This window comes from Hypanus sabinus, chromosome 30 (genome assembly GCF_030144855.1).
Source record: "Hypanus sabinus isolate sHypSab1 chromosome 30, sHypSab1.hap1, whole genome shotgun sequence".
Classification (NCBI taxonomy): domain Eukaryota; kingdom Metazoa; phylum Chordata; class Chondrichthyes; order Myliobatiformes; family Dasyatidae; genus Hypanus; species Hypanus sabinus.
This window is the reverse complement of record NC_082735.1, coordinates 10,614,050-10,627,170: the sequence shown is the minus strand read 5'-3', so window position 1 is coordinate 10,627,170 and position 13,121 is coordinate 10,614,050. Positions and strand designations below refer to the sequence as shown.

General features: G+C 48.4%; 1 protein-coding gene across 1 annotated transcript in view; it reads right to left on the bottom strand.

Moving 5' to 3' along the window:
* LOC132383326 (CD2-associated protein-like) overlaps positions 1-13,121 on the bottom strand; it is a 128,474-nt gene that overhangs the window by 74,333 nt on the left and 41,020 nt on the right. The window contains exon 8 of the mRNA XM_059954229.1: positions 6,764-6,809. Coding sequence (XP_059810212.1) covers positions 6,764-6,809 — 46 coding nt within the window. The remainder of the gene's footprint in view (positions 1-6,763; positions 6,810-13,121) is intronic.

The window sequence follows — 13,121 nt, the reverse complement described above, 5'->3', positions numbered from 1 at the left end:
GTTCAGTGTGAGGATGTAAACACAGGACACAGGATTGTGTTCAGCATGTGGGTTAAGACACAGGACACAGGACTGTGTTCAGTGTGTGGGTAAAGACACAGGAATGTGTTCAGTCTGAGGATGTAAACACGGGACACAGGACTGTGTTCAGCATGTGGGTGAGGACACAGGACTGTGATCAGTGTGTGGGTGAAGACACAGGACAGTGTTCAGCATGTGGGTGAAGACACAGGACACAGGACTGTGTTCAGTGTGTGGGTGAAGACACAGGACACAGGGCAGTGTTCAGTGTGAGGGTGTAGACGCAGGACTGTGTTCAGCGTGTGGGGGAAGACACAGGACTGTGTTCAGCATGTGGGTGAAGTCACAAGACACAGGACTGTGTTCAATGTGTGGGTGTAGACACAGGACACAGGGCTGTGTACAGCGTGTGGGTGAAGACACGGGACACAGGACTCTGTTCAGCGTGTGGGTGAAGGCACAGGACACAGGACTGTGTTCAGCGTGTGGGTGAAGTTGCAAGACACTGGACTGTGTTCAGCGTGTGGGTGGAGGCACAGGACTGTGTTCAGTGTGTGGGTGTAGACACAGGACACAGGGCTGTGTTCAGTGTGAGGATGTAAACACAGGACACAGGACTGTGTTCAGCATGTGGGTTAAGACACAGGACACAGGACTGTGTTCAGTGTGTGGGTAAAGACACAGGACACAGGACTCTGTTCAGCGTGTGGGTGAAGACACAGGAATGTGTTCAGTGTGAGGATGTAAACACGGGACACTGGTCTGTGTTCAGCATGTGGGTGAGGACACAGGACACAGGACTGTGTTCAGTGTGTGGGTGAAGACACAGGACACAGGACTGTGTTCAGCGTGTGGGTGAAGGCACAGGACACAGGACTGTGATCGGCGTGTGGGTGAAGTTGCAAGACACTGGACTGTGTTCAGCGTGTGGGTGGAGGCACAGGACTGTGTTCAGTGTGTGGGTGTAAACACAGGACTGTGTTCAGTGTGTGGGTCAGGACACAGGACTGTGTTCAGAGTGTGGGTGAAGGCACAGGACACAGAACAGTGTTCAGTGTGTGGGTGTAGACACAAGACACAGGGCTGTGTTCAGAGTGTGGGTGAAGGCACAGGACACAGGACTGTGTTCAGTGTGTGGGTGAAGACACAGGACACAGGGCAGTGTTCAGTGTGAGGGTGAAGTTGCAAGACACTGGACTGTGTTCAGCGTGTGGGTGGAGGCACAGGACTGTGTTCAGTGTGTGGGTGTAGACACAGGACACAGGGCTGTGTTCAGTGTGAGGATGTAAACACAGGACACAGGACTGTGTTCAGCATGTGGGTTAAGACACAGGACACAGGACTGTGTTCAGTGTGTGGGTAAAGACACAGGACACAGGACTCTGTTCAGCGTGTGGGTGAAGACACAGGAATGTGTTCAGTGTGAGGATGTAAACACGGGACACTGGTCTGTGTTCAGCATGTGGGTGAGGACACAGGACACAGGACTGTGTTCAGTGTGTGGGTGAAGACACAGGACACAGGACTGTGTTCAGCGTGTGGGTGAAGGCACAGGACACAGGACTGTGATCGGCGTGTGGGTGAAGTTGCAAGACACTGGACTGTGTTCAGCGTGTGGGTGGAGGCACAGGACTGTGTTCAGTGTGTGGGTGTAAACACAGGACTGTGTTCAGTGTGTGGGTCAGGACACAGGACTGTGTTCAGAGTGTGGGTGAAGGCACAGGACACAGAACAGTGTTCAGTGTGTGGGTGTAGACACAAGACACAGGGCTGTGTTCAGAGTGTGGGTGAAGGCACAGGACACAGGACTGTGTTCAGTGTGTGGGTGAAGACACAGGACACAGGACTGTGTTCAGTGTGTGGGTGAAGACACAGGACACAGGGCAGTGTTCAGTGTGAGGGTGTAGACGCAGGACTGTGTTCAGCGTGTGGGGGAAGACACAGGACTGTGTTCAGCATGTGGGTGAAGTCACAAGACACAGGACTGTGTTCAATGTGTGGGTGTAGACACAGGACACAGGGCTGTGTACAGCGTGTGGGTGAAGACACGGGACACAGGACTCTGTTCAGCGTGTGGGTGAAGGCACAGGACACAGGACTGTGTTCAGCGTGTGGGTGAAGTTGCAAGACACTGGACTGTGTTCAGCGTGTGGGTGGAGGCACAGGACTGAGTTCAGTGTGTGGGTGAAGGCACAGGACACAGAACAGTGTTCAGAGTGTGGGTGAAGGCACAGGACACAGAACAGTGTTCAGTGTGAGGATGTAAACACAGGACACAGGACTGTGTTCAGTGTGTGGGTGTAGACACAGGACACAGGGCTGTGTTCAGTGTGAGGATGTAAACACAGGACACAGGACTGTGTTCAGCATGTGGGTTAAGACACAGGACACAGGACTGTGTTCAGTGTGTGGGTAAAGACACAGGACACAGGACTCTGTTCAGCGTGTGGGTGAAGACACAGGAATGTGTTCAGTGTGAGGATGTAAACACGGGACACTGGTCTGTGTTCAGCATGTGGGTGAGGACACAGGACACAGGACTGTGTTCAGTGTGTGGGTGAAGACACAGGACACAGGACTGTGTTCAGCGTGTGGGTGAAGGCACAGGACACAGGACTGTGATCGGCGTGTGGGTGAAGTTGCAAGACACTGGACTGTGTTCAGCGTGTGGGTGGAGGCACAGGACTGTGTTCAGTGTGTGGGTGTAAACACAGGACTGTGTTCAGTGTGTGGGTCAGGACACAGGACTGTGTTCAGAGTGTGGGTGAAGGCACAGGACACAGAACAGTGTTCAGTGTGTGGGTGTAGACACAAGACACAGGGCTGTGTTCAGAGTGTGGGTGAAGGCACAGGACACAGGACTGTGTTCAGTGTGTGGGTGTAGACACAGGACACAGGGCTGTGTTCAGTGTGAGGATGTAAACACAGGACACAGGACTGTGTTCAGCATGTGGGTTAAGACACAGGACACAGGACTGTGTTCAGTGTGTGGGTAAAGACACAGGACACAGGACTCTGTTCAGCGTGTGGGTGAAGACACAGGAATGTGTTCAGTGTGAGGATGTAAACACGGGACACTGGTCTGTGTTCAGCATGTGGGTGAGGACACAGGACACAGGACTGTGTTCAGTGTGTGGGTGAAGACACAGGACACAGGACTGTGTTCAGCGTGTGGGTGAAGGCACAGGACACAGGACTGTGATCGGCGTGTGGGTGAAGTTGCAAGACACTGGACTGTGTTCAGCGTGTGGGTGGAGGCACAGGACTGTGTTCAGTGTGTGGGTGTAAACACAGGACTGTGTTCAGTGTGTGGGTCAGGACACAGGACTGTGTTCAGAGTGTGGGTGAAGGCACAGGACACAGAACAGTGTTCAGTGTGTGGGTGTAGACACAAGACACAGGGCTGTGTTCAGAGTGTGGGTGAAGGCACAGGACACAGGACTGTGTTCAGTGTGTGGGTGTAGACACAGGACACAGGGCTGTGTTCAGTGTGAGGATGTAAACACAGGACACAGGACTGTGTTCAGCATGTGGGTTAAGACACAGGACACAGGACTGTGTTCAGTGTGTGGGTAAAGACACAGGACACAGGACTCTGTTCAGTGTGTGGGTGAAGACACAGGAATGTGTTCAGTGTGAGGATGTAAACATGGGACACTGGTCTGTGTTCAGCATGTGGGTGAGGACACAGGACACAGGACTGTGTTCAGTGTGTGGGTGAAGACACAGGACACAGGACTGTGTTCAGCGTGTGGGTGAAGTCGCAAGACACTGGACTGTGTTCAGCATGTGGGTGAAGGCACAGGACTGTGTTCAGTGTGTGGGTGTAAACACAGGACTGTGTTCAGTGTGTGGGTCAGGACACAGGACTGTGTTCAGAGTGTGGGTGAAGGCACAGGACACAGAACAGTGTTCAGTGTGAGGATGTAAACACAGGACACAGGACTGTGTTCAGCGTGTGGGTGAAGACACAGGACACAGGACTGTGTTCAGTGTGTGGGTGTAGGCACAGGACACAGGGCTGTGTTCAGTGTGTGGGTGAAGACACAGGACATAGGACTGTGTTCAGTGTGAGGATGTAAACACAGGACACAGGACTGTGTTCAGCATGTGGGTTAAGACACAGGACACAGGATTGTGTTCAGTGTGTGGGTAAAGACACAGGACATAGGACTCTGTTCAGCATGTGGGTGAGGACACAGGACTGTGTTCAGTGTGTGGGTGTAGACACAGGACACAGGGCTGTGTACAGCGTGTGGGTGAAGACACCGGACACAGGACTCTGTTCAGCGTGTGGGTGAAGGCACAGGACTGTGTTCAGCGTGTGGGTGAAGTCGCAAGACACTGGACTGTGTTCAACATGTGGGTGTAGGCACAGGACTGTGTTCAGTGTGTGGGTGTAAACACAGGACTGTGTTCAGTGTGTGGGTCAGGACACAGGACTGTGTTCAGAGTGTGGGTGAAGGCACAGGACACAGAACAGTGTTCAGTGTGAGGATGTAAACACAGGACACAGGACTGTGTTCAGCGTGTGGGTGAAGACACAGGACACAGGACTCTGTTCAGTGTGTGGGTGAAGACACAGGAATGTGTTCAGTGTGAGAATGTAAACACGGGACACTGGTCTGTGTTCAGCATGTGGGTGAGGACACAGGACACAGGACTGTGTTCAGTGTGTGGGTGAAGACACAGGACACAGGATTGTGTTCAGCGTGTGGGTGAAGTCGCAAGACACTGGACTGTGTTCAGCATGTGGGTGAAGGCACAGGACTGTGTTCAGTGTGTGGGTGTAAACACAGGACTGTGTTCAGTGTGTGGGTCAGGACACAGGACTGTGTTCAGAGTGTGGGTGAAGGCACAGGACACAGAACAGTGTTCAGTGTGAGGATGTAAACACAGGACACAGGACTGTGTTCAGCGTGTGGGTGAAGACACAGGACACAGGACTGTGTTCAGTGTGTGGGTGTAGGCACAGGACACAGGGCTGTGTTCAGTGTGTGGGTGAAGACACAGGACATAGGACTGTGTTCAGTGTGAGGATGTAAACACAGGACACAGGACTGTGTTCAGCATGTGGGTTAAGACACAGGACACAGGATTGTGTTCAGTGTGGGTAAAGACACAGGACATAGGACTCTGTTCAGCATGTGGGTGAAGACACAGGTATGTGTTCAGTGTGAGGATGTAAACACGGAACTGGACTGTGTTCAGCATGTGGGTGAGGACACAGGACTGTGTTCAGTGTGTGGGTGTACAGGACTGTGTTCAGCATGTGGGTGAAGTCACAAGACACAGGACTGTGTTCAATGTGTGGGTGTAGACACAGGACACAGGGCTGTGTACAGCGTGTGGGTGAAGACACGGGACACAGGACTCTGTTCAGCGTGTGGGTGAAGGCACAGGACTGTGTTCAGCGTGTGGGTGAAGTCGCAAGACACTGGACTGTGTTCAACATGTGGGTGTAGGCACAGGACTGTGTTCAGTGTGTGGGTGTAAACACAGGACTGTGTTCAGTGTGTGGGTCAGGACACAGGACTGTGTTCAGAGTGTGGGTGAAGGCACAGGACACAGAACAGTGTTCAGTGTGAGGATGTAAACACAGGACACAGGACTGTGTTCAGCGTGTGGGTGAAGACACAGGACACAGGACTGTGTTCAGTGTGTGGGTAAAGACATAGGAATGTGTTCAGTGTGAGGATGTAAACACAGGACACAGGACTGTGTTCAGCGTGTGGGTGAAGACACAGGACACAGGACTGTGTTCAGTGTGTGGGTAAAGACATAGGAATGTGTTCAGTGTGAGGATGTAAACACAGGACACAGGACTGTGTTCAGTGTGTGGTGAAGACACAGGACACGGGACTGTGTTCAGCATGTAGGTGAAGACACAAGACTGTGTTCAGCATGTGGGTGAAGACACTGGACTGTGTTCAGTGTGAGGGTGTAGACACAGAACCCAGAATTGTGTTCAGTGTGAGGGTGTAGACACAGGACACAGGACTGTGTTCAGTGCATGGGTGTAGACAGAGGACAGGACTGTGTTCAGCATGTGGGTGTAGACACGGGACACAGGAGTGTGTTCAGTGTGAGGGTGTAGACACAGGACACAGAACTGTGTTCAGTGTGAGGGTGTAGACACAGGACACAGAACTGTGTTCAGTGTGAGGGTGTAGACACAGGACACAGGACTGTATTCAGTGCATGGGTGTAGACAGAGGACAGGACTGTGTTCAGCATGTGGGTGTAGACACGGGACACAGGAGTGTGTTCAGTGTGAGGGTGTAGACACAGGACACAGAACTGTGTTCAGTGTGAGGGTGTAGACACAGGACACAGGACTGTGTTCAGTGCATGGGTGTAGACAGAGGACAGGACTGTGTTCAGCATGTGGGTGTAGACACGGGACACAGGAGTGTGTTCAGTGTGAGGGTGTAGACACAGGACACAGAACTGTGTTCAGTGTGAGGGTGTAGACACAGGACTGTGTTCAGTGCGAGGGTGTAGACACAGGACACAGGACTGTGTTCAGTGCGAGGGTGTAGACACAGGACAGGACTGTGTTCAGTCTGAGGGTTCAGACACAGGACAGGACTGCGTTCAGTGTGAGGGTGTAGACAGTGTATAGTGCTGAGCATTAAAGTGAATACAAGGTATAGTTTTCAAGGATTGGCCCATGTACTCTGATCTCAGGCAGTTTGTTCTGCCTCAAATAAGTGATTTGTATTAAGACATCCTTACTTACAGATTTCTGCAACCGTCGTGTCTCCTGGTGATGGTTCCTTTTGCACCTGTGATACAAAATGCACAAAGACTAAATAACTGATAAGATCAGTCCATTTGGGTCCATGAAACCCTCTCAACACTCTGTCATCGTCTCTCTCAGGTATTGTCCCCTTGGGAACGTTTCTACTGGAGTGACAGGAATTATTATCCTGTCCCAACTGTCCACCACTCAGCCCTGGTTTTCTGACCTCCAGACACGTGTCTGCCACCTCAGTGGGCTTACACATCCATGTGTTTTTCATTCAGCTTGCTGGTCGTCACTTTAATTTACCACCCCCCTATTTGCACTGGGAACGGGTGCTGCAAAGTTAGTTTGTGTCGTTTATCAGGCAGCAGGTTCGAGGAAGGGGCAACGTAATTTTAACCAAAATGTCCAGCAGTTACGCTGCAGGTCAGGCAGCATCTGTGGAGGAGGCTGTTTCAGTTAGGATCCTCATGGTGCCACTGAGGGTGTAGAAGGAATATAATTGATATCTCGCAGGGAGACAATAGACAATAGGTGCAGAAGTAGACCTTTTGGCCCTTTGAGCCTGCACCACCATTTTGAGATCATAGCTGATCAATTACTATCAATACCCGGTTCCTGCCTTGTCCCCATATCCCTTGATTCCCCTATCCATAAGATACCTATCTAGCTCCTTCTTGAAAGCATCCAGAGAATTGGCCTCCATTACCTTCCGAGGCAGTGCATTCCACACCTCCACAACTCTCTGGGAGAAGAAATTTTTCTTTAACTCTGTCCTAAATGACCTACCCTTTAATCTCAAACCATGCCCTCCGGTACTGGACTCCCCCAGCATCTGGAACATATTTCCTGCCTCTATCTTGTCCAATCCCTTAATAATCTTATATGTTTCAATCAGATGCCCTCTCAATCTCCTTAATTCCAGCATGTACAAGCCCAGTCTCTCTAACCTCTCTGCGTAAGACAGTCCAGACATCCCAGGAATTAACCTCGTGAATCCACGCTGCACTTCCTCTATAGCCAGGATGTCCTTCCTTAATCCTGGAGACCGAAACTGTACACAATACTCCAGGTGTGGTTTCACCAGGGCCCTGTACAAATGCAAAAGGATTTCCTTGCTCTTGTACTCAATTCCCTTTGTAATAAAGGCCAACATTCCATTAGCCTTCTTCACTGCCTGCTGCACTTGCTCATTCACCTTCAGTGACTGCTGAACAAGGACTCCAAGATCTCTTTGTATTTCTCCCTTACTCAACTCTACACCGTTCAGCTAATAATCTGCCTTCCTGTTCTTACTCCCAAAGTGGATAATCTCACACTTATTCACATTAAACACCATCTGCCAAGTATCTGCCCACTCGCCCAGCCTATCCATGTCACCCTGAATTCTCCTAACATCCTCATCACATGTCACAGTGCCACCCAGCTTAGTATCATCAGCAAATTTGCTGATGTTATTTTTTATGCCTTCATCCAAATCATTAACGTAAATGGTAAACAGCTGTGGTTCCAATACCGAGCCCTGTGGCACCCCACTAGTCACCACCTGCCATTCCGAGAAACACCCATTCACCGCTACCCTTTGCTTTCTATCTGCCAACCAGTTTTCTATCCATGTCAATGCCTTCCCCCGATGCCATGAGCTTTGATTTTACCCACCAATCTCCTGTGTGGGACCTTATCAAATGCCTTCTGAAAATCGAGGTACACTACATCCACTGGATCTCCCCCGTCTAACATCCTTACATCCTCGAAAAACCCCAACAGATTAGTCAAGCATGATTTACCCTTGGTAAATCCATGCTGGCTCGGCCTAATCCTATCACTGCTATCTAAATATGCCACTATTTCATCCTTAATAATGGACTCTAGCATCTTTCCCACCACCGATGTCAGGCTGACAGGTCGATAGTTCTCTGTTTTCTCCCTCCCTCCTTTCTTAAAAAGTGGGATAACATTAGCCATTCTCCAATCCTCAGGAACTGATCCTGAATCTAAGGAACATTGGAAAATGATTACCAATGCATCCGCAATTTCCAGGGCCACCTCCTTTAGTACCCTAGGGTGCAGACCATCTGGACCTGGGGATTTGTCAGCCTTCAGTCCCATCAGTCTTCTCATTACCGTTTCCTTCCTAATGTCAATCTGTTTCATTTCCTCTGTTACCCTATGTCCTTGGCCCATCCATACATCTGGGAGATTGCTTGTGTCTTCCTTAGTGAAAACAGATCTAAAGTACTCATTAAATTCTTCTGTCATTTCTCTGTTTCCCATAATAATTTCACCCAATTCATTCTTCAAGGGCCCAACACTGTTCTTAACTATCTTCTTTCTCTTCACGTACCTAAAAAAGCTTTTGCTATCTTCCTTTATATTCCTGGCTAGCTTGAGTTCGTACCTCATTTTTTCTCCCCGTATTGCCTTTTTAGTTAAGTTCTGTTGTTCCTTAAAAACTTCCCAATCATCTGTCCTCCCACTTACCTTAGCTCTGTCGTACTTCCTTTATTTTTAATGCTATGCAATCTCTGACTTCCTTTGTCAACCACTGTGGCCCCTTTCCCCCCTTTGAATCCTTCCTTCTCTGGGGGATGAACTGATTTTGCACCTTGTGTATTATTCCCAAGAATACCTGCCATTGCTGTTCCACTGTCTTTTTTGCTAGGCTATCCGTCCAGTCAACTTTGGCCAGCTCCTCCCTCATGGCTCCATAGTTTCCCCTGTTCAACTGCAACACTGACACCTCCGAGCTGCCCTTATCCTTCTCAAATTGCAGATAAAAGCTTATCATATTATGATCACTACCTCCTAATGGCTCCTTTACTTGAAGATCGTTTATCAAATCCTGTTCATTACATAACACTAAGTCCGGAATAGTCTTGTCCCTGGTCGGCTCTCGTACAGGCTGTTCCAAGAATGCATCCCGTAGGCACTCTACAAACTCCCTATCCTGTGGTCCAGCACCAACCTGATTCTCCCAGTTCACCTGCATGTTGAAATCCCCCATAACTACTGCGACATTACCTTTGCCACATTCCAAAGAAGAGAGAAAGGGTGGCGACAGAGGTGGATAGGTGATAGGTGATAGGTGAAACCTAGTGAGGTGAGGGAAATTTGGCAGATGGAGCCAGAGGAGTTGTCGGGGGTGCAGTTGATCTTAGGGAGAGAGTCAGGGGGTTGTGATGGGCAACTAGAACCACTTGTGGAGATAGGAAATGTTAGTCAAGGGCCTGGGAAAGGAATGTGGGGCAGGTGGAGGTATATGAACATAAGAACATTAGAAACAGGAGCAGGAGTAGGCCATCCCGTCCATCGAACCTGCCCCACCATTCAATAAGGTCATGGCTGATCTGTCTGTAAGCTCAGTTCCACCTACCTGCCTTTTCCCCATAACCCTTAATTCCCCTATTATGTAAAAATCTATCTAACTATATCTTAAATATACTTACTGAGGAAGCCTCAACTGCTTCCCTGGGCAGAGAATTCCGCAGATTCACCACTCTCTGAGAAAAACAGTTTCCTCTCATCTCCATCCTAAATCTTCTCCCCTGAATCTTGAGGCAATGTCCCCTAGTTCTATTCTCACCTACCAATGGAAACAACTTTCCTACTTCTATTTTATCTATCCCTTTCAAAATTTTGTATGTTTCTATAAGATCCCCTCTCATTCTTCTGAATTCCAGAGAGTCCAGTCCCAGGCAACTCAAGCTCTCCAGATAGGTTAACCCCTTCATCTCTGGAATCAACCTGGTGAACCTCCTCTGCACCGCCTCCAAAGCCAGTATATCCTTCCTCAAGTATGGAGACCAGATCTGCACACAGTACTCCAGGTGTGGCCTCACCAGTACCCTGTATAGTTGCAGCATGACCTCCCTGCTCTTAAATTCAATCCCTCTAGCAACAAAGGTCAACATTCCATTTGCCGACTTAATAACCTGTTGTACCTGCAAGCCAACTTTTTGCAATTCATGAACAAGCACTCCCAAGTCCCTCTGCACAACAACATGCTGCAATCTTTCACCATTTAAATAATAATCTGCTTTTCTATTTTTCCTTTCAAAGTGGATGATCTCGCATTTACCAACGTTGTATTCCATCTGCCAGACCTTGGCCCACTCACTTAACCTATCTATATCCATCTGCAGACTCTCCACATCCTCTGTACAATTTCCTTTCCACTCAGTTTAGTGTCATCAGCAAATTTTGCTACACAACACTCAGTCCCCCTTCCAAATCATCAATGTAAATGGTAAACAGCTGCGGGCCCAGCACCAACCCCTGCGGCACCCCACTCACCACTGACTGCCAACCGGAGAAACACCCATTTATACCAACTCTCTGCCTTCTATTGGTTAACCAATCCATTGTCCATGCCAATGCACTTCCTCCAACTCCATGCATCCGTATCTTATTTATAAATTTCTTGTGCGGCACCTTATCGAACGCCTTCTGGAAATCCAAGTATACGACATTCACCTGTTCCCCTCTATCCACTGCACTCATTATGTCCTCAAAGAACTCCAGTAAGTTTGTCAAACAGGACCTGCCCTTTCTGAATCCATGCTGCATCTGTCTAATGGAACCATTCCTTTCTAGATGTTTCGCTATTTCTTCCTTAACGACAGCTTCATGCATTTTCCCGACTACAGATGTTAAGCTAACTGGCCTATAGTTGCAAACGCGAGGAAATCTGTAGATGCTGGAAATTCAAGCAACACATACAAAATGCTGGTGGAACGTAGCAGGCCAGGCAGCATCTATAGAGAAAAGCACTGTCGACATTTTGGGCTGATACCCTTCGTCCTATAGATGTTGCCTGGCCTGCTGTGTTCCACCAGCTTTCTGCGTGTGTCGCTGGCCTATAGTTGCCCATCTTTTGCCTACGTCCTTTTTTAAAAAGTGGCGTGACATTTGCTGTCTTCCAATCGGCCAGGGCCTGCCCAGAGACTAGAGAGTTTTGTTAAATGATTACCAACGCATCTACTATAACCTCCGCCAATTCCCTCAGCACCTAGGGATGCATCCCATCAGGACCAGGGGACTTATCTACCTTCAGGCCCTCTAGTTTGCTCATCACTATCTCTTTAGTGACAGTGATTTTATCGAGGTCCTCACCTCCCATTTCGCCCATAACATCCTTCTTTGGCATATTAGACGTGTCCTCCACCGTGAAGACCAACACAAAATAGTCGTTCAATGCCTCAGCCATTTCCTTATCATCCAATATCAATTTCCCCTTCTCAGCTTCCAAGGGAGCTACATTGACTTTAGCCACTCTCTTCCGCTTTATATATTTATACAAACTTTTGCTATCTGTTTTTATATTTGTGCTAATTTACTTTCATACTCTATCTTCCCTTTCCTTATTTCTTGTTTAGTTGTTCTCCGTTGCTTTTTAAAGTTTTCCCAACCCTCCAGTCTCCCACTACGCTTTGCGACTTTGTACACATGAGCTTTTAATTTGATACTATCTTTTATTTCCTTAGTTATCCAATGCTGGCTCTCCCCACACTTACTGTCCTTACTTTTGACTGGAATATGGTTTTGTTGAGCACTGTGAAAAATCTCTTTGAAAGTATTCCACTGTCCTACCAAATAGCCTGTGCTCCCAATCCACATTAGCCAACTCCTTCCTCATCCTGTTGTAATCTCCCTTGTTCAAGCATAATACACTAGTTTCAGATCTAACTATTTCATCCTCCATCTGTATGCAAAATTCAATCATACTATGATCTCTCTTTCCAAGAGGATCCCTGATTACAAGATTGTTAATCTTACCTGTCTCATTGCACAGGACTAGATCTAAGGTAGTACTTTCCTTGTAGGTTCACTAACCTGCTGCTCAAGAAAGCCATCACGGATGCATCACAGAACCTGATTCACCCAATCTATGTGGAGGTTAAAATCCCCCATGACAACTGCCGTTCCGTTTTTACAAGCCTCAGTTATTTCTTGGTTAATCGCCTCTGCCACTGCAATATTTTTATTAGGTGGCCTATAGACAACTCCCACCAGTGATTTTTGCCCTTTACTATTCTTAATCTCTACCTAGATGGACTCAATATTCTAATCCGTAGATCTTATACCATCTCTCACAATCAACCTGATCTCATCCTTAATTGAAAGTGCCATCCCACCTCCTTTGCCTTCCTGCCTATCTTTCTGTATTACCTGATACCCTTGGATGTTTAATTCCCCAGTCCTCTCCACCTTGCAACCAGGTTTCTGTAATGGCCACTAAATCATATGCCTTGGTACTGATCTGTGCCACAAGTTCACTAACTTTGTTTCTAATACTGAAGTTGGCAAACACAACATTCAGACCATAGGGCCTAGGCTTCCTGATTGGAATATG